Source organism: Trachinotus anak, unplaced genomic scaffold (genome assembly GCF_046630095.1).
Source record: "Trachinotus anak isolate AG129_WGS33_773 ecotype Australia unplaced genomic scaffold, CSIRO_AGI_Tana_v1 ptg000033l, whole genome shotgun sequence".
NCBI classification, from domain to species: Eukaryota; Metazoa; Chordata; class Actinopteri; order Carangiformes; family Carangidae; genus Trachinotus; species Trachinotus anak.
Window position 1 is genome coordinate 2,404,148 of NW_027273884.1, and position 19,491 is coordinate 2,423,638.

At 42.3% G+C, this 19,491-nt stretch overlaps 1 protein-coding gene across 1 annotated transcript; it reads left to right on the plus strand.

Annotated features, from left to right (window-relative positions):
- The first annotated feature begins 1,034 nt into the window (after positions 1-1,034).
- On the plus strand, positions 1,035-18,193 carry LOC139614009 (F-box only protein 33). Its single transcript, XM_071471076.1, has 7 exons — positions 1,035-1,632; positions 3,965-4,075; positions 5,413-5,573; positions 5,713-5,921; positions 6,049-6,346; positions 8,622-13,530; positions 13,581-18,193. Exons 1-6 carry the CDS (start codon positions 1,190-1,192, stop codon positions 8,885-8,887), a joined length of 1,488 nt encoding a protein of 495 aa, XP_071327177.1. The 5' UTR covers positions 1,035-1,189; the 3' UTR covers positions 8,888-13,530; positions 13,581-18,193.
- Positions 18,194-19,491: the final 1,298 nt, after the last annotated feature.

Here is a 19,491-nt window from a genome sequence, read left to right on the forward strand (position 1 = left end):
TGGAATTAATATGAGCCTAAAGCATCCGTGTCAGCAGCAACGTCAGTGCAGTAGGCCTATATTGAGGCTCATTAGTTTGATTTATGAACAATTATTATATTTTCCCCGAATTAAATATGGTACTCAGCAGTACACTTTGCATTAATATTTTAGTCATATTGTATTTAGGCCTATTCATAATTTGAAAATGAAACTGATTCAAGAGGGCTGCTATTGAAAAATGTATCCAATAAATGGTATCATAAAAACTCGATCAATTGGAATCATCACTGGTGACATCTGGGTATAAAAAAAGAGTTTCAAAAATGAGAGAAGTAGGTCCAGTTTTTGGTTACTTGGACTCAATGTCAAAACATTGATCAAATAATAATATTTTGCCCATTTAAAATTATTGTTGTGAGTTAAATGGTTGGCTGCAGCACTGAGGGGTGATGGTTTTGTTGACTGTCTTTTTTTTTTTTTTTCCTTTTTATACAGAAATGAAAGGTTAAAAAAGTAGATATAATTTCATGGTATCACAGAGTTAGTGAGATAGACATAATAACACCAGTGTTTGACAATGCATGCATGTGCACCAGCCATGCAATAAATACTACTGCTATTGTTAGGCATATCGTTTTTGTTAAGAGCTAAACTTTATGTCGTGGTTTGGTTTTGCTCATCCGCTGTAACCTCTCTTTGCAGCGGGTATTAACAGGAGGGGGTGTGTCTGGGTGGGAACCATCTCCAAAATACAAATCACGTGTTGGCTCCAGTTCTTAGGTGTCGAGAAACACCGCCCTCCCGCGGAGCAGGGCAGTATGGCAAAAATAACAGCACCTCAGGACTGAACCATTCACTTGTCAATGCAGAGATGCAATCCTAGATTATCAAAAAAATCTGGCGAAAATATCTCTAAAGCCGAAATATGTTTTAATAAATAAAACCGCAGTTTTTACCAAACACAAATACTGGCACGTCTCCTGTGTCAGACATTTTTCTAACACGTATGAGGGTTGTTTTGCTCCCCGTCCACTGAAAGCGAGTGGTGCGGTCCAATAGTATTGAAGGCAAAGCTGAAAAACGGTTTGTTTTCACCGAGGGGAACAAGCGTTGCTGTGAATAGCCGCCGCTGCACCGATTTAAAAAACGGTTGTAACATTTCTTATAAACCTGGTTGGTTTTCAGACAGCACATTTCTTAGCTCGCCATGGCTCTGTGCGGGGGTGTCGGAGCCATGGCTTTGCCCAGCGAGCTTATCGTCCATATATTCTCCTTTCTATCCGACCGAGACAAGCTCCGGGCCTCGGCGGTGTGTTCGCGATGGAGGGAGTGTCTCTTCTACCCCGCGCTGTGGACCGAGCTCAAACTGCGGATAGGCGGTGGGTGTAGCGGCGGCGGCTCCAGCTCCGAGGAGACCCCAAGGCTGGAGTTCCTCATGCGGAAGTTCGGTTCTTTCGTGCGAGAGCTGCAGCTGGAGCTCGCACCGGTAGAAGGCTACCTTAGCCCTCTGAACAACGAACCGCCGTCCGCCAGGATGGACCAGCCCCCTGGTCCCGATGGCGACCCGCAGCTCTCCGAGCGATGGAGAGACGCCATGGCCACCTACTTGGACCAGGTGTTGTGTGTGTTCACCAGCATCCGCAACAACAGGTAACGTTACCCCCACACCGAGACGTCTTTCTGAGCGTCTGTTTTTATTCAGTTCAGGAAGTCGCACATCATAATCTAATTTTGTATACATTTTATAGTATTTGTTGCGTCGCAGTAAGCTAGCTAGCTCAGTTAGCTATAAACAAACCCTGACATTAGGAGTTACGTAATCAGGACATGTCTTTTGCGGTGGAGCTAGCATCCAATGTTGTCTATATGTGTCTGACGACATTGGTGAAATAACAGTATTCATCTGCCTAGTTTTACATTCACAGTCGTCAAACAATAATGTGGCCTATGTATGATGAATGCGTCGATGTCAATTCCAAGTCAAATGCTCGTCTGCGTTTCTTTTGTTGCCACTTCCATTTTCCATGTTACATTGGTCTCCATACAAATACAATGCAGAACTGGTGGAGGCTAGAGAAGGCTTTGTTGGCTGTGACTTGCTGATATCAGCACTGACACACACATATACAGTGTATATGTGTATGTATTTAGCTCTGGTATGTCATAGCATATTGTATGATGTAATCACAAACGAGCTCCATATATAAAATCTGGTCATTTGGATCATTTCTGCTGTGAAAAAAACTTTTCCTCTGACTGTCAAGATTCCCGATTTCAACGCAGAACCTCTATGATACCTTCTCACACGTTCTCTATTATTCTCTACCCTGCTTTGTAGTTTTTAAATAGCAGCCATCCAAAGCTGTTCAGTTCATGTCTTAGTTCTGCTGAGGGGGCTGAAACATTTTCTGTTGTCTGAATCCTTCTTACTGAGCAGTTTCCATTCAAAAAAAGCTTAACCTGTGTCCCTATTCGGCTGTGCACACTATTTCTAACATGGTTTTGAAGTGTGACTAAATTGGGTACATGCGGTCGCATGTATACATACATGTTAGTTAGTTTTTGGATGTGGTGTACATGGATGAGAAATGAAATATTATGTCAGAAAAGTTTTTATTTCTCTTTTGGAGGCTACCACCAACTCATAATCTGGAAAACTAACAAGGTTTCGGTTGGTGCATGACTTGTGTCATTTCCTGTCAATACAACACAAGTAGTTTTAGAAATATGTCATATAAAATATGTCTTAGTGAACTAAATATGTTATTTGGTATTTAATTGTTTTCATAGACGGTAACAATTCAAGCCAGTTGATCACTGATCCAGAAACATCACTTGACAGCTGCCATATCTAACTTCAGCTAATGTCCTGAAGTAGTCTGTGATTCTGTCAACAAATACATCAGTCCAACTCCACTGGTACTGGTGCATGTTCGAAATAATGAGAACAGGTAACTCACTGTTCCTTGATTAGCAGTTTCACACTCTACAAGTCTGCTGCTGGTTTCGCTGCAGAGACATTTTGTGAAGTTTAGCTCTCAGCTGGTTTACAGGAAGTGGGCTGCCTAACATTATATTCACAGTACACAGTCATGTGTGGCTGCATGGTGCACCTGTGGTTGATAGTCCTTTCCTTCAACTTTTATTGGTGATCTTCAAAACACAATTGTCAAATCAGATGTAGATTGCCTCCTCAGAAGAAGGTAATTGAGTGCATTTTGAGCTCTATGCTTACCTTGACTGCTTTTCCAACTCTGACTTTTGGCATATAGACTGCTGCTTGATTGCTGCCAATCTATTCTGGGTATGGGGATATAAAGGGCTCTAGAAAGCAGTGCAGCAAAGTGCAGGGCGGCCATAATTCTGTGCAGACAACCCAGCAACATACAGAACCAGGGCTAGATTCGATTGAGCAAAATGGCTGCGGTTTGCCTCGTGAAATTGTTTGGTAAATGTTACACACAACCCCTTGTCTAGCTGTTGTTGCTTCTGTTGATAATTACCACGCACCCCTCATGTGCAGCTTCTGATAAAACCAGATACGCAGCTTGTACCTGTAATGACTTAAACAAACATTGACAGAACAGAGAGATGATAATGAAAAGTGTCTTCAGATAATTGACATGTTGTAGAGGATGTTATGTGTTTCTCTGCAAAGTCAGTCAGTTTAAGGTCCAGACAAAAATATAATGGGCTTGTAGTGTTATTAGGCTACCACACTGTTTTTTTTTTAACTTGCTCTCGTTGAAAATTGGGCCACCACTTTCTATTGAAGGAAATTATATATAACCCAAATTAATTATAGGTAGTATTCAGAAAAAAGATAGGAGTCCTCACTACAGGCCGTTATTGGTTTTTGTTAATGATTGAGATGTTTGATAAATGACTCACACTGATGTTTTTCTAACAAGTGTCTTGTTATTATAGATCAATCTAGCATTGGATGCTTCATCTTTCTAACTTTGCCTCTCTCATTTTCTAGAAACCTGCAGAAGCTGAGTCTGTATGGAGACACCTGTATTCTCCAGCAGGAAGGACTATTAGACAGCTCGAATCTGCACCAAATACACCAGGGGGACAAAAAGATCAATGAGTAAGCACACTCAACAGAAAAGCCATTTTTGTAGTAAGTCAGTAATGGTTAGATACTGTAGCTGCTTCTATCCATATAGTGGTCATTGCATTGAATAGAAAAAGACTGAAATATGCTATAATTTTGGTAGTCGATTGGTTGCAGAGCATTATTCAACAAAATACTGGTTATTGTCTTTAGCCGTTGCTATGCAGTGCTGTTTATGTGGGAGTATTACTTACAAAATGGCACTGTTGAAACCCTTATTGGATTGGAAGCAGGGTGTTGTTTGGTTTTTTTTTTTTTTGGTTTTTCGGAACAGTAATTAATTTACAAAATGGGTCTATGTTTATAAGACAGTTTGACGTCATCTAGTTAAAGGGTGCAGAGCAACTCCAGCATCAGCACAGCACACGGTGTGTCCACATCAAACACTCTCACGGTGTGTGACTAGCTGTCTGTCAGCAAGCTGCAGGTGTAATGTAGCCTAGACTGTTAAGGTGCATGCTCTGTGGATCACAGCCTCGAAAGAGGGAGGGATTGTTTAGAGACAGAGCAGCAGATGATGATGTCATGTTTTTAAAAATAATCCAGTTTCAGCCATGATCAGCTAACACACTAATTAGCAGACACTGGCCTTGGTAGAACAGTTTTGAGAATCTGTGGTCATATCTTGAGTTATGTTAATGCTTCGCTCCAAGTCTGCACAAATAACCCTGTTGGTGCCATCAGAGTTACCTCAGCATGGACTTGAGATGTTAGGCTTTGTTTCATGTAGTGTTACATCCATGTTGCTCTATATAAATGAACGTGTGTTAGGAAACACTGATTCATGAGACTTTCCAAGACACACAGATTGTTAGGTGTCCACAGATGATTGCCACTTTCTTTGGCCCTTTCCTTGCCATGTCACAGTACTTCTCATTCATAGCAGCCAGTGTGGGTTTGTTTTGCATCTCAGTGGTAGTGAGGTGGGTGGCATCACATGAAAATGCAATGTCAGTGCATACCTTCTGTGTTGTGCTCTGTAGGATAGGTCTGAAGGATTTGGAGCTGTCTGAATCTGTGCTAAAATATAATTGGCACACATATCAGACCAAGGCCACGATGTTCAGTTTCATTCCATGGGTCTTATATTTGCTTATAAAAGCAAAAATAAAAATATTAGTATTAGTATATTATCAGTCCTGTTTTCTTCTTCTCCTTTCTTCACCCCCAGGTTTTATTTTCAGGATGAACAGGTTTTCTGGGTGTGTTCAATGAACCTTATAGGAAGCTGTAGTCATGCTGGAAAAGTAAATTTAAGCTAATTTCCCCCCCGCCTCTGTTCATTAACCCTTCCCCTCTGCTCTCTGCAGAATCCAGCAGTTGTTCATGGAGTTGCTGTCTAACAGCAGGCAGCTGAGGTGGCTGTCCTGTAGCTTCATGCTGGGTCTGGTGACTCCCTGCTCCCTAGCCTGCCTGTCGAACCCTTCAGCTGAGACCCTGCAGCACCTCAGCTTACTGGACCACCAGCTAGGTGTGTATTTGTCTGGTATATCACAAGCATGGTACATACTACGTGATTGAACAGTCCCTTCAAAGTTCAAAAATTGTACAAAGAGTAGCACTACACAGTATTTTTATCTAACATGTCACCTCTCTTGAACTGTCCACAGGCCCCCTCATCTCACCATCAGAGTTAGATCGACTCTCTAATCTCACTTCTCTGGCTCTGGATTTCTCTGACTTGACATCTGAGCTTTGTGGTCTGCTGGCATCTCCACGTCGAACCCCACTGCACCGCCTCTCCCTGCTGCTCAATGGCGCTGCCCTGGAGTTCAAACCGTTAGAAGGGACCGCTACAGAGGACGATTGGAAGGCACTGGTAATGCATCAGCTGTCTGTGATTCTCTGTTTTGCAGGGGCTCTATTTGATGACAAGATGTGAATGTTTGTTGAAATGTACAAATAAACCTTGAACACATCTGTAAAGTTTACCTGATCCTCCTCAGGTTCGTGTGAGTGCCAACCTGCGAGTGTACATTATGGCCCTGGAGGTCGACAGCTCAGAGCTCCTCAGGGTCCTAAAACCTAGCCTTCCTCTGGAGCGCCTCCACCTCGACAGTTACAGCACGCTGGTGACTGATGCCACATTGGAGCTTATCTCTCAGCAGTACAACAAAACGCTGACTCACTTCCTGCTCTTGAGGGATGACCCCGACTTCCCTGACCTCAGCATCAATCGCAACGAAGACCCGCTGGTCCTCTTAGCATGGAGGTGTACTCAGCTGGCTGTACTGGTGATACATGGTGAGTCCAGTTTGTTGTTTTGGGGATTTATACAGTCATGGTCAAAATTGCTGACACCCCTGAATTTTAAGTACAGAATTTAGATTATCTTCAGAACTAAATGCAAATGAACCAATGTTGTATAATCAGAATATTTAATAAAATGTCGAAAGTTAACAATAACTAATAATAACTCATGTTTTCCATATAGTGAAATAAAAAATACAGACATAAAATGTTCTGTAAGCGGTCCACAATTATTGGCATCCCCATGATGAATTTAAATTTGTTCCGCAAACAAGTAAGAATCACCTGTGGCTATTTTCAGTTCTCACATGACCGGAATTAACTAATGAATGATGAATGAACAATTCCAAAGGCTGCAAGGCAGTCGTCAAAGATCCTGAAATCCCCGTTTCAACAGTTCATAATGTTTTCAAGGTCGCTGTCATAAAACTGTTCAGACGCTTGCAGAACGTGGCACTAAGAGGAAACTCAATGAGAGAAGTCTGTGAAGGTGCAGATTGTGGAACAAACACAACACAAGACATTTAAAGGGCGTCAGGCCAGCTGGAGTAATCTGGAGTGGTGGTTTCAGCCTCTACCAAAAACTCCACCCTAAACCAAGTAGAGCTGCATGGGCAAAGGCTAAGGAGGACACCACTATTGACAGAAAGGCACAAAAAGGCAAAACTTCTGTTTGTGAAAACTCTCATAGATTAGCCACAGTGTTTCTGGGATAGTGTTCTGAAACCAAAGTAGAGCTCTTTGGGAATGCAGTGCATCGGTTTATTTATAGGCAACAAAATGAACCTACAGTAAAACATACTGGAGGTTCTGTCATGCTGTGGAGATGCTTTGCTGCATGTGGCACTGGAGGCACTGGAGCCACTGAATGTGTCAAAGGAATGATGAATCCCGAAGGTTACCACGGCATTTTAGAGCCAAATGTGTTACCCAGTGAGGTGAAGGTCTTGGGTCTTTTCAGCAGGACAATGAACCACAGTTCACATCCAGCAGCATGAATTGATTGACCCATGTTAAATATCAAGACTATTTAAGTGTGAGTGCCGGCATCATCTCTACCTTGTTAACTCATCTATGACTGTGCACCCGATACGGTTGTGCGTCCTGCCAATGACTCCTGACCTAAATCCCATTGAAAATTCTGCCGTTGCAAAGAAGACTCCTGTAAACTTAAAAGAGCTTGAATGCATTAGCAGCGGAGGAGTGGCAAAAACTACCTGCAGACAGGTGCAAGAAACTTCTAGATGGCCACAAGGAACATGGCCAGAGGTTCCGCAACCAAATATTGGAGAAGGGTGTCAGCAATTGTGTCCAGGGTACTTCTGTGTTTTGTATCATTTCACTATTATGCAGTTTTTTTCCCTGTGGCAACATTTATTGTTTGTATGGTAACTCGAGGTAATGAGGCCTACTGTAGTTCCAAAACCAAATACAACCTTAAACTGAAGTATTGGGTTTTTGCTACTAGACAGCAGTGCAAAAAGCTGGAAACACGACACTCAAATATCACTACATTATGAGGTTGTTATGTCTTGCAAACGTTTTTACACAACAAGTTCCCTACATGTCTGAAACTCTTCACCGACATTGGCACATATCCATCTGAAAGGTCATGCACATGTATCTGTATTTGTAGAACAGCCAATAGGAACACTGTCTCTTTCCCTAAAAAGATCTGTGATTGGCCAGAGTCTCCTGTCATGAGCTAGATTTTCTGAAGCCTGAAAATGGAGCCAAGAGAAGGTGGAGAGGTCTACTTTGCTCTCAGATCACTTTAATTATCATATGCTGAAAAGTGATGATGGAATTTTTGTCCATTGATTCCAAAAAATTACTGTGTACTCCAACTTTAAAGCTTGTTTAGTGTCTGTGCAGTTTCCTATGTGGGAAACAAAAGCTTAAAGATAAAGACATTTGCCTAGTTACAATAGCCTGCTTTGAAATTCTGCACTCCACTTGGTTCAGACTTTGTTATAGTTTCCGTTTTGTCAGTGTTTGCCTGCAGCAACTGCCACTTGATCCTACAGGCATTGTTTGTCTGGAATTAGGTCAAAGTTCATCTGGCTGATGCATAAGTAAAAGGAAGTAATAAATAAAAAGATGAATGCCAAGTTCAAATTAAAGTGAATTCACAAGCTAATACGATGTAATATTATCATGATGTATTAAGTCATTGTTTGTAGCCAGTGGTATGTCCAGTGTAAAGTTGTATGTTGTAGTTGTATAGGTAAGATAAGTCCACCCTCCGTCACCCCATCTTTCTCTGTAGGTTACACCGTGTGGTCCCACAACCTGGTGGCGATCTCACGGCTGCGAGGCTCCAGTCTTCGCGTCCTGACAGTCTCTGAGGAGAGCATCGACTTCGACCCGGACCAGTCAGTGTGCATGGAAGGCGACCCAGTCCATAACCTGGTCAAGGAGGTGTCGCTGGGCCTTGGTCGTGTCTGGCACCCTTGCCTGGATTCCAGTCTGGTTTTGTCCGAACCCACCCAGCACTTCCACCGCGAGCTGCACACCTTCAGCATGGGCATGTAGGCAAGGATGGCAAACCCAACACATCACAGCCTAAACTGTGTCAAGGCCAGACCAGACCCACCAGGTCCAGGTCAGAAATCTAAACTGGATCTTAAAGCAGTCTAAAGTAAACTCATGTGAACTAATGTGAGCTGATTGTTTTTATTTTATTTTAGTTTCACAGGGGTTTTAGCACACAATCAATTCTTAGCATTTTCCAACACATTCCCCGTTTTCTATCTTTGCCTCTTGATTATCTGGTCAGCCACTGACTTAGAAAACAGAGGCAGTCTTTGATTTTTAAAAAAATAGATTATCCAATTATGAATATCCAATTAAAACTGGTAATTATAAGTACAATTTGATATTCATTCAGTTTAAAGGAATACCAGTCTGTGATCTCTGACTACTGATAAGACAGTTTTTAATTTGTCTGAAATGGGTCATCCTGCCCCCTTCAAATGCCCTCTGGCCCAGTCTGGTCTGGTCTTGCTCACAACAAGTATTCAGAGCTTGATGTCTCTCCTTCACCTTAATAACCTCCAGAGCCTCTGTATGATGTAACTTTGATTTGTTTTTGTTTTTTGGGTTTTTTTTCCTTTTTTTTTTATTTAACTGTTTTCCATCTCTCCCTGCTCTGTGTATAATCTTGTTTTCCTGTGTGGTGGTTCCCTTGCCTCTATAGGCTTTGTATGTATTTAAATACAGATATATTATTATCCTGCTCACAGCTAGAACAGAACAGAACAGAACAGGCAGGCGGGTTGAGTGATGGATTGGTGGGATTTTGGGGGAATGTGTATTCGGACACAAGCTACTAGCTTTAGTTGTGAAACTATTTTGCTTTTCTTTTTTAAAAAAAACCCTTTGCTCTGTCGGTCTGTCTGTCTTCTCCGCTCCAGCAAACGCTGGAGTTTGTAAACAAACTGATCAATCACTTCCTGGGTAACACAACCTTCGCTGCTTCTTCTGTTGCTCTGAAAGAACACCTTGTGCACTTGTCCACTAGTTTGAGAGCCTTGCCAGCAGGGTGGGAATCTCCACTGTAAAACGGCCGACTGTGGCTGGTGCTAATCGATTTTAATGCAGTTCTCAGCAACAGCCATGTCAGTGCCATGACTCAGATCATCCTTATGTGAGTGGCATTTCAAAGCCAAATGGTTTTATTAAGGGTTTTCAGCTCCTTACCGATGGTGTTATGGAGAATAGTTACATGCTTACAGCCAGCACGCTTCCCACCCTGCTCACCCCGTCGACAATTTGGGGAAACCTCACCAGTCGACCGAATAGGGAGCCTCGTCTTCCGACTGACTATGAAACTTCAGCCCGTCACGATACAGCACACCCCTACTGTGTTCTGTTTTGATCTGTAATGAGCTGGTCCTAAATAATTTTCAGCATCCTTTTCTGTGTATTCAGGACAAATATAGCTGCCTTTGCTCCGCTCTAGAGGTCAAAACTTTCCAACTAGCATCACTGGTTTCAGAGCCCCTTTATATTAAAATGTCAAGTCATCAAGTCAAAGAAAAGACCAGGAGTGTGCACCATAATATGAAGGGCTCTGGGATTACATATGTACATCTGTATTATTCTAAACAGGAAATAGGTTTTCACTCCATATTGCCATACATATATATATATATATATATATATATATATATATATATATATATATATATATATATATATATATATATATATATATATATATATATATCTGTATCTGTGTTTTGAGATATCTCTGTGACTACTTCCAAAGGCCATGCTAAAACAGCACCAGTGTTCTGTAGGCACAGCTTCCTAAGGTGACAAATACCAAACCCAGGTTTCTGCAGTCATGCCAGCAGCACTGTAGGTAGGAACCAGTTTTTCTCAGTGGGGGTGGTGGTGTTCTTGTTTTGGGGTAAAACATTTCATGAGTAAGACCAGGGAAAAGAGGATGCACTGAATTTAACTCAACTCAGTCAGTCAGTTTTACTGGGTAGTTTGCCGCAGAAATTTGGCAGACGCGTATCTTGCCAACAGTCGGGATTGCTGAATAAATGGAGTTTGGAGGTTCCAACAGATAAGACAGCTCTTTTTTTTTTTTTTTTTTTTTTTTTCAAGAAATGGCACCTACAGCACAACGTAGTTTTGGGTTGTGTGTGGCGAAAAGTTTTCTCTGTCAGTCTCAGGTAGGCTTTTAACATCACTACGACCACAATTGTGATGGTTTCGTGTCGGGTGTGTGAAACAATCAGTTAATGTGAGAATTTTTTTTTTTTTCCTCTTGAGTCACAGTTGCCTTTGAAACAGTCCCTTATTTTCTGGATACAGTTGTCGTTGTTATTATTGATGATGTTGTTTATCTTGCCATCTGATGAACCCTCACTCCACCTTGGTTGGAGGGTCAGCAAACCTAATCATACATTTGTTTTCAAAGATTAAGGTTGATAAAGACTAAAGAATGGCAAAAGCAATCTGCTCATTGCACGTTTTATCTCCACTAGATGTTGTGTGGGACAGAGAGTGGCTGTAGGAAATCCATCCTGTCAATAGACAACCTGCTGGGCCCAATTAATGTCTGAACTGAATGTAGTTAGTCTTCCTGGGTGAAATGATGTCTGTCTGGCACAGTGGATCTTGTCTGACTGTGCAACTGGCTTGTTCTTTAGGGATTCATTAACAAGGGTGAAAGCATGACTTTGACTGAATTATAGTCTTTTATTGTCCAGTTCTATTTTTTTAAATCACTGAGTGTATGCCTTTGCTCTAATAAATAAATAAATGTTATTGAAGCTCTGTCAGAGTACTAGCATGCCATGTTCATGGCTGACAAAATGTCTTGTGCTACAGATGTAATTTTGAATATGACCAGTAGATAACTGGGCCCAGTATGGCTCCATCTGATGCTCCAGTGTTGTGACTGCTGAGTGGTTCTGACAGCTGTGGCACGCTGGTGTCTTATGAAGGCATGTCCTGAGCTGAGCAGGAAAATCAGTTAGGGTGGGCTACAGGGCACCTACCTGCCTTTCATGGGTAAACGCTGTCAGCCAGCCCTCGTCAGGAAAGTTGCCCTCCCAAACGGCTACAGCTCAGGTCAGTCTGAGGTCGGGGCAATGGCACTGCAGACTGTGAAGGTCTATATCAAGGTCTATAGTTTACAAGGTTGTCTTGCAGTTTATTTTCCATGGACTGATATGGAACCAGAGTCAGACAGCGTGCCAGCACTTTGCTTTGTTCAGAATGAATTGATCCCAGTGATGGGTCCTGTGGTTACCACACGTTTGCTTGTCTTTTAAGGGACCTTGATAGTTTAGCCATGATAATCTCTCTAGTCCTTGGTCCATATCTCAGGATGAATGCACTTTGGTACCAAGAGTTTCTTTTAAAGGCTGCCTGTGGCTGTGTATATAGAGCTGTACACTCATACTCGGAGGGGATAGCAATACCAACATCACACATTCAGACCAAAATATGTTGGTTTTTATCTTATCTTCCTCTTCCCCTTCTCTAACTCTCTCATTCCTCATTTTAGAGCTTGTGTTTGTTCCTGTGTAGATTTGTGTTGTGTGTAGTCATCAGCTGATAAGGAGGGAAATCACAGCAATTTTGTAGTAGAATGTAAAATCAAACTAGATTGACTTTTACAAACAAGCTGATTTTACAGACTCCATCCCCAGCCACAGTGTGTGTTTCATCCTTTGTTTCCTGTCTCCTCAAGCCTCCACACTAGAAGTCAGATTTCAGTCCAGTTGAACCCTTACAGCGGCTTTTCTGCCCACAACAAAAGGAGGGGCTGTGATCAGCTAGAGTTTCATTTTACTATGACATTTTCAAATGGGAATATATATTTAAAAAATGACCCTTCTCTCCCAAATCATCCTCCTATATGGAGGCTCTAGGACAAATTCTTAATCAAAAGTTTCTGGTTTTGCTATTTCCTTCCATGCATCCATTACCTATACTGCTCATCCTTAGAGGTTCACGCAGCAGCTAGGGCCAATCCCAGCTGACACTGGACGAGAGGTGCCGTATGCCCAGGACAGGTCACCAGTCTACCAGAGGGCTGGTTTGACTGTTAGTGATATAGAAACATTTTAGAAAACTTTAGGCCACAAAAGTGCAGCGTTAGTTTTTGTGTTTTCCACCAAATGTTAGTGAAGATGGCGTGGGAAGAACTCTGTGTTGTCTTTGCAAAGAGAGGTGAGACAAAGTTTTGCCACTAAGGCAAATAACTGCACACTCAGATAGGGTTTGACACATTAGGAAACAGACATGGTCACAGTAAAGCATAGCATTTTCAAAAACACCCTCAGTGAAAAAAATGACCTGTCCCTGGTCCCTGTGTGTCAACAGCTAAATACTGAGCCATCTTGTGCCTGAAAGCCTCTAGAGTCTCACTGCTTTTCAAACCTTTTACTCCCCAAGTCATTAGCTTTGTGATGTATGTTAGTTGTTGCTGTGATTGTTAGTTCACTCTCTAGGGAAGCAGCGCTATGAGTTACAGTAGCTAGGAGTCTCAGCACGTGTTTTAATATTTCTTAGAGCGTGCCTGTATTTTCTGCACAAGTCTTCATGTAAAACTTTCATGTGTATCCAGTAGAAAAGTGTGAAATAAGATGGTGTGTGTGTGTGTGTGTGTGTGTGTGTGTGTGTGTGTGTGTGTGTGTGTGTGTGTGTGTGTGTGTGTGTGTGTGTGTGTGCGTGCGTGCGTGCGTGCGTGCGTGCGTAGGTTATCAGCAGTGCAGCCATCATATGTTTTCTGTGTGTGTGTGTGTATTTAAGGTGGGGGCTTGCTCATGTTCAGCAGTGTAGTCTTATCACTTCTACTGCAGCAGGAAACAGGAACAGAAATCGTTCGTTCTCAGGGTACAATCGGTTTTCAGAAAGAGGAGGAGGACGGAGAGTAACAGTAGCTCAGGCCTCTAGCTCACTCACATGGACATTAGGAGTCACTGGATCTGTTCTCCTCCCTTGATGTGTTTTAAGCTGCCAAAGACCACAGTGGAACAAACTTAAACCCAGACACACGTCTATCTGAAGTGCCCGCGTACACACACACTGGCAGGAGGCCGGTCCAGTATTCTTCTCTACTCTACACCTCCTTCTAGTACCGTCACTTCTCTTATTCCTTTCTTTTCCCGCACTCCACTATTCATTTCTTCCACTGACAACCACAGCTCTGTTTTTGTGTGTCCAAGCTCTGGCCTTGTTATACTGTGGACCAAACTGTGCTGAACTAGATGGAAAGTCAACAGTCTGGTTCTGTAGTTTGAATCAATACAGACCAAAGCAGACCTGTATGTGGTTTGGCTAATGCTGTGTTAGTGGCTGCACCCTGTGTTCACAAATTCAGGATTCGACACTAGCTGTGTAGAATGTGTGTTGGGGAGGCCACATTTATGTCCATGGTTAATGAGGGTTAGCAGCATTGTTGCATGTACAGTGCTTGTTGCTGCAGCCTCATGAAGCCAAGTGAGGCCTGCCTTGTCCAGAACAGTGCCACAGTATGACAGAGGCTTAAGCAGAGCAGTACGGAGTTGGACCATGTCAACAACATTTGCTCACCACCATATTTCCTGCCTCCTTCTCTTTTCCATCACCTGTTTCACTGTGAGGAGTGAGTGAATGTAAAAACTAAAGGCGAGGAGGACGAGGAGTTTGGTTTAATCTCGGAACGTGTCAGGGACTAAACACTTCCTCAGATGCTTCCAGAAGCTACTTGCTGACAGGTCGTAGCTTCCCAACTAGGACAAAGGCCACTGTGCCTGATATGTGTTAAATGTTGTGTGACCTGCAAGTCTGTGGCCAAGTTCAGATTTGACAGGAAGTGTTTAGTCCTGGGCTTTTGGAGCTGTGAAGATTTGCTGCTAGAGATCTGCTAGGAACAGGACATTCCACAAAGGGGGGGTCGCTCAGGCCATCTGACTAGCAAACAGTTTACTACATGGCCAGTGTCTGCATGAAAATTAAACTCTCTCTTATTTTTATTTTTTTTTTTTAACTTTTGAATGGTCTGATTTTGAAGGGATCGGGGATGCAGCTAACACTGACAGTCACACCAGATTTCCAGCTGGTCTGATCAGAGTGGAGGTGTGAAGCCATTTAGAAGAGGTTGTTTAAAAGTGTGTCACATTTTTTCAAAGGTCAACTGTGTTTCTAATGTGTGTTTCTGCAATGCCAAGCTTTGCTTTCACTTGGATGCTTTTGCATCCTGAGGCCATTTAAGGGCCTTTTGTGTCGGGTACACAAAAGGTCACGAGTGAAAGCGCTCCACACTGACTGTGCTAGATATAAGGACTAGCTACTCGCTCCATGAAATCAGGTGGTTTCACTCATTGAATCAATCTTCTAGCTAAACAACATCACAACGCTGTGAGAGGAGCTCAGTCTGCATATTTAGCACACGCACATAAATACACACAGAAGTCACAGTTCACCTTCACTATGGACACAAAGGGGCACCTGGAGTCTGGGCTGGACTTGTTTATACACCATATGCAGACAGAGGATTGTGTATAACTATACTATACTGTGTAAACGTAGAAAGGCTGATTGACACACAGCTAGCAGAGCCTTATTCTTAATGCAGCCTGCCATCAAAGTGACAGGGTAGGAGGCTCTAGAGAGGAGATGGAGATGTGTCAGATATTCAGGAGATCATTACCAGCAGTTACTGTACATTCTTGTGGTTGCAGCCAGCTCGATCTGCCCTTTTGATTGTTTATGTTTATGTTTTTTTTGTTTGTTTCTGTGCTCTTTATATGCATTCATAGAGAAATCCTGGAAGATAGCAGGGCCCCTGTAACCTCATGGGTAATTGAATCCACAGAGCTGGCCTCTAATGCAGTCCATCTGAGACAGTTGGCCTCGACAGCTTAGTAAAAGTGTGTTGCAGTCACAGAGCTGAAGATATACAGGGATCTGGGGTATGTCTGACCTACCAGGCCCATGCACAAAGAGTTGGGTTTGACACTTCTTTGCTAATATTTAATAGCCAATGTTAATCCTATTGACATCACCAGAAGTGTGTGTGTGTTATTTCTGTACCAAAGCAACAGACTGTGTCAGATCTGCATCAGTCTAGACAGACTCAGAGCCACAGACAGACACACATCAGACATAACCTGTTATATTTCTCTTGAATCGTTGCTCAGACTCGATGCCAACCTGAGAGTTTGTGATCTTGACTCTCAGGATGTTTGTGTGCAATGTTTTGGGAAGTGAACTTAAAATAGCTGTAGAAAAGAGGTAGTAAAATGGTTCTGGGCCTAAAACCTCCCCTCAAAGAGATTCAGGGGAGGATGAGATGTTTCTGAAAGGATTACCATTAAGAGACAGGGTTTCCTCGTCACAATGTGAGATTTCAGACTCTTCCTGTCTGTTTTATTTTTTTATCTAAATGCTAAGACCATAGACTACTACCAGTACATGCAGGACTTTGAATGAGCTCACACAGGGCTGGACTCAGGCAGGAGCGTGAAGAACCTGATCAACATCCTGATGTATGTTTCTGTTACTTGGAGAAAAACACTGGATGTGCATTGCACTGGTATCAAATCAGTCCTGTGTAACAGATAGAGGTAGATGTGTATGAGGCTAGTTCTAATCTCAGTGAAAGGGAGGTTCACACAGAGCAAAGCCATCAGCAGCTGACCACACTGAGGACTGTAGAGGAAGTTTGGTTTCTCCAGATTTCTTTTTTTTTCAGTTTTAGCCATAGCTGACACTAAAACAGTTTCTCCAGCCAGTTTATGATGATGATCCCAGCACCACTGGAACATTAAGGGTATCATCATTTACCTGTTGCTCTATAGAAGAAACAACAAAATGGCTTTGATAGCATAACCTGGCCAAACTCTGTCAGTAGCTCTGACTATCACAAGGAACTGCTAGACATTCATGCTTGTGTCAGCCAGCTATCTTCATTTAGATCTCAGCTACTGTGGCTCTGATGTTTCTGGCCACTAAACAAAGTCTTTCTTGTCAACTCTGGAGAGCCAAACCTCCTAATTAGCCAGGCAGGCAGGCAGGCCTGCTTCCCAGTCCAGCCTCACAACTATGCAAGAGGAATGCATATAATCCACCCTTTTTTTCTGTTTTTATATTGAGTTTTTCTTTTTCTCACTGTTACACAGTAGAAATGAAGACGTAAACTAATAAGAACTTGCAATGACAATACTTGGCCTTATGATGATTTATGAAATCTTATCATTTAGTTTTAAGATCTTTTGATTCTGGTCAGCCAGCCCAGCGACAGCAGCGGTGACGGCGGGCTCACTCTTGGTCTCTGTGAGACTGGCTAGACGGCCCCAGTTTTATCGTGGTACGAATGTTGTGCATTTGTTTAAAATCAGGACAGTTTGCAATAACAGCAGTCTTACTAGTGGCCACAAAGGGGCACAAGCAGTGCTGACAGCGCCCGGCTGCGTCTTTAGAAAACCGTAGAGGAAGAAATATAAACTATATAGATAGATATATAAACTCACATAGTGCATATTTGTATAGGTCTCAACAATGCATTACCGTGGTATACACTTATGCAACACATGTCCGGGTTCAATTTATGAACATGAAGTATATTATGAAATCACACAGACTTTGTAAATCGGAAGCTACGTTTGTTGTGTGTTTTTTGCAAAAATGGTTTTACCATCCTTAATGTTGAATATTCTGAGCGTTTTGTTCCTGTGTGATTGTGTTTGTTAAAGTGAGCATATAGCAGTGGGTTTTACCTTCTTTCTGTAAGCAGGGAACCAGACGTAAACCAAAACACAGCTGGAGCAGATTTCATGCACCATGGAGCATATTTCAAACGCATTTTAATTATCTTTCTAAAACTCACAAATCTGATCTGTGCTCAGCTTTTAAAATAGCAGAGTCTAGTTGCTGACTCACCTCTGCACGTTTCAAGCAGAACTATGTGTGCGGCTCCAGATGATTGGTTACTCAACAGCATGGATTATGACTAGTTACGGCCAAGCAAAGAGGAGGCCCACTGGTGTCCATGTAGCATTTTAGTTGTGAACCTGGCTAAACTTTGGCGAATTTAAAGCTGAAATCATATAAAACTATTGATCAGAAATCATGCCAGCTGTTTATTGGGTTAGTCTGCAGGGAAAGAGTCCTCTCCAGCTAAGAGGGCAGATTTTATCAATGAGAACAGTGTTGATCCATGGTTCTGTTGTGGAGAAAAGGGAGGACATATAACAAACCTCCATGTAAAACCTCTTAACTGACAGGTGGTGCACACTTGAGGGGTCAACCTGCCGAACGTTGATTTGAATCAATGTTGAATGAATGCTTCTCTTCTTTTAGTCAGTGAATAAAAGCATTAAAAAGTCATTTGTCTTCATTGTCTTATTTTCTGCTGTTTTCAGCATCAGCAATTTATGGTTACACACCAACGCTTCCCAGACCTCCTGGGGTTTAAAGGTTATTTAGAACTGACTACATGACACTTGTTATTGGAGTTATTTATATTTTTACAGCTTTTTTACTGTTTGACTTGGATGGTCAGTGGATAACTGATGTCCAGCTCCAGCAGCTGAACTTCTTCTAATGAGATGTTTAACCACAATGAAACACAAGTCATCTGGGACTAGATCACCTTTCCAGACAGTACTGCTGATTGCCTCAGTAAACTGATACTAATAAACTATTGGCATTGCTGATTTCAATAAGAATATCTATAAATTGACCAACAAGGGTTTTAAAGATGAGATGTAAAAACAAGGTCACTAATGGGGGTGAAGTGAAACAGGGTGTACTTACCTCAGTGATTCACCACAGGCTACTAACCCAGGGATACATAGAAAGATTTTGGAGGAACTCGGCTAAATTGGAAAGACAAATGATAAAATTGAAACATTCCATTCCAGAGAAAGTGCCTCCCAACATCTGTAACACCATGTTGCCATGTTGGGTGTAAGAACTCAAAATAGCTAAAAGAGGCTTAAATATCAATAATTCCAGGATAACGGTGCCTTATATAAAGATATTACAAAACTCTGATTTATATAATTAATGGTGTTACATAACATCCAGTTTAAATCAGTTGCAATGACACAATTTGAACATGACAGGTGTTGATGAAGGGGTGCTCGAGCTTGTGTGTGGGTGTGGGTGTGGGTGGGTGGGTGGGGGGGGGTGTCGGTGTCGGTCGGTAGTCAGACTGCAGCTGACAAAAGGAGCTGTTAGGAGTCGAGGAGTCCACTGTTTTCCTCTGACAGTAATTAATGAAACAGTTGCACTTATTTTGTCATGCAACACTGTGCGTCAGGGTTGTGCGTTGTTTGACAAACATACATTGCATATACTTTATGTGTTGTCAGGTTACGCAAGCAGACTCTGGCACTGGGAGGAGGGAACACAAATGTGAGCTCTTCTCAATCCCTTGAGTGAGGAGGCAACATGAAAACACCCATGCAAATGAGACTAAACCACTGTCATCATGACAACACAACAGAGGGAAATATAGGGAAAATTGTTGGTTGGTGATTAGCAGAGGGAGAGGAGGAGGATGGAAGAGAAAAGATACTGACAGACTGAGCTAAAGGAGGCAGACGGCAACAAATAAAGGGCGATGGCTCATTGTTTTCCCTCTGCACACTCGTTATTAAATACTTTCTTTTTAATACAAT

Excerpts from the sequence above, each read along its gene's own strand:
- LOC139614009 (XM_071471076.1), top strand. The coding sequence starts at position 1,190 with ATGGCTCTGTGCGGGGGTGTCGGAGCCATGGCTTTGCCCAGCGAGCTT. Across the intron at positions 4,076-5,412 it reads GGGGACAAAAAGATCAATGA|AATCCAGCAGTTGTTCATGG; the intron begins GTAAGCACACTC and ends TGCTCTCTGCAG. Across the intron at positions 5,574-5,712 it reads CTTACTGGACCACCAGCTAG|GCCCCCTCATCTCACCATCA; the intron begins GTGTGTATTTGT and ends AACTGTCCACAG.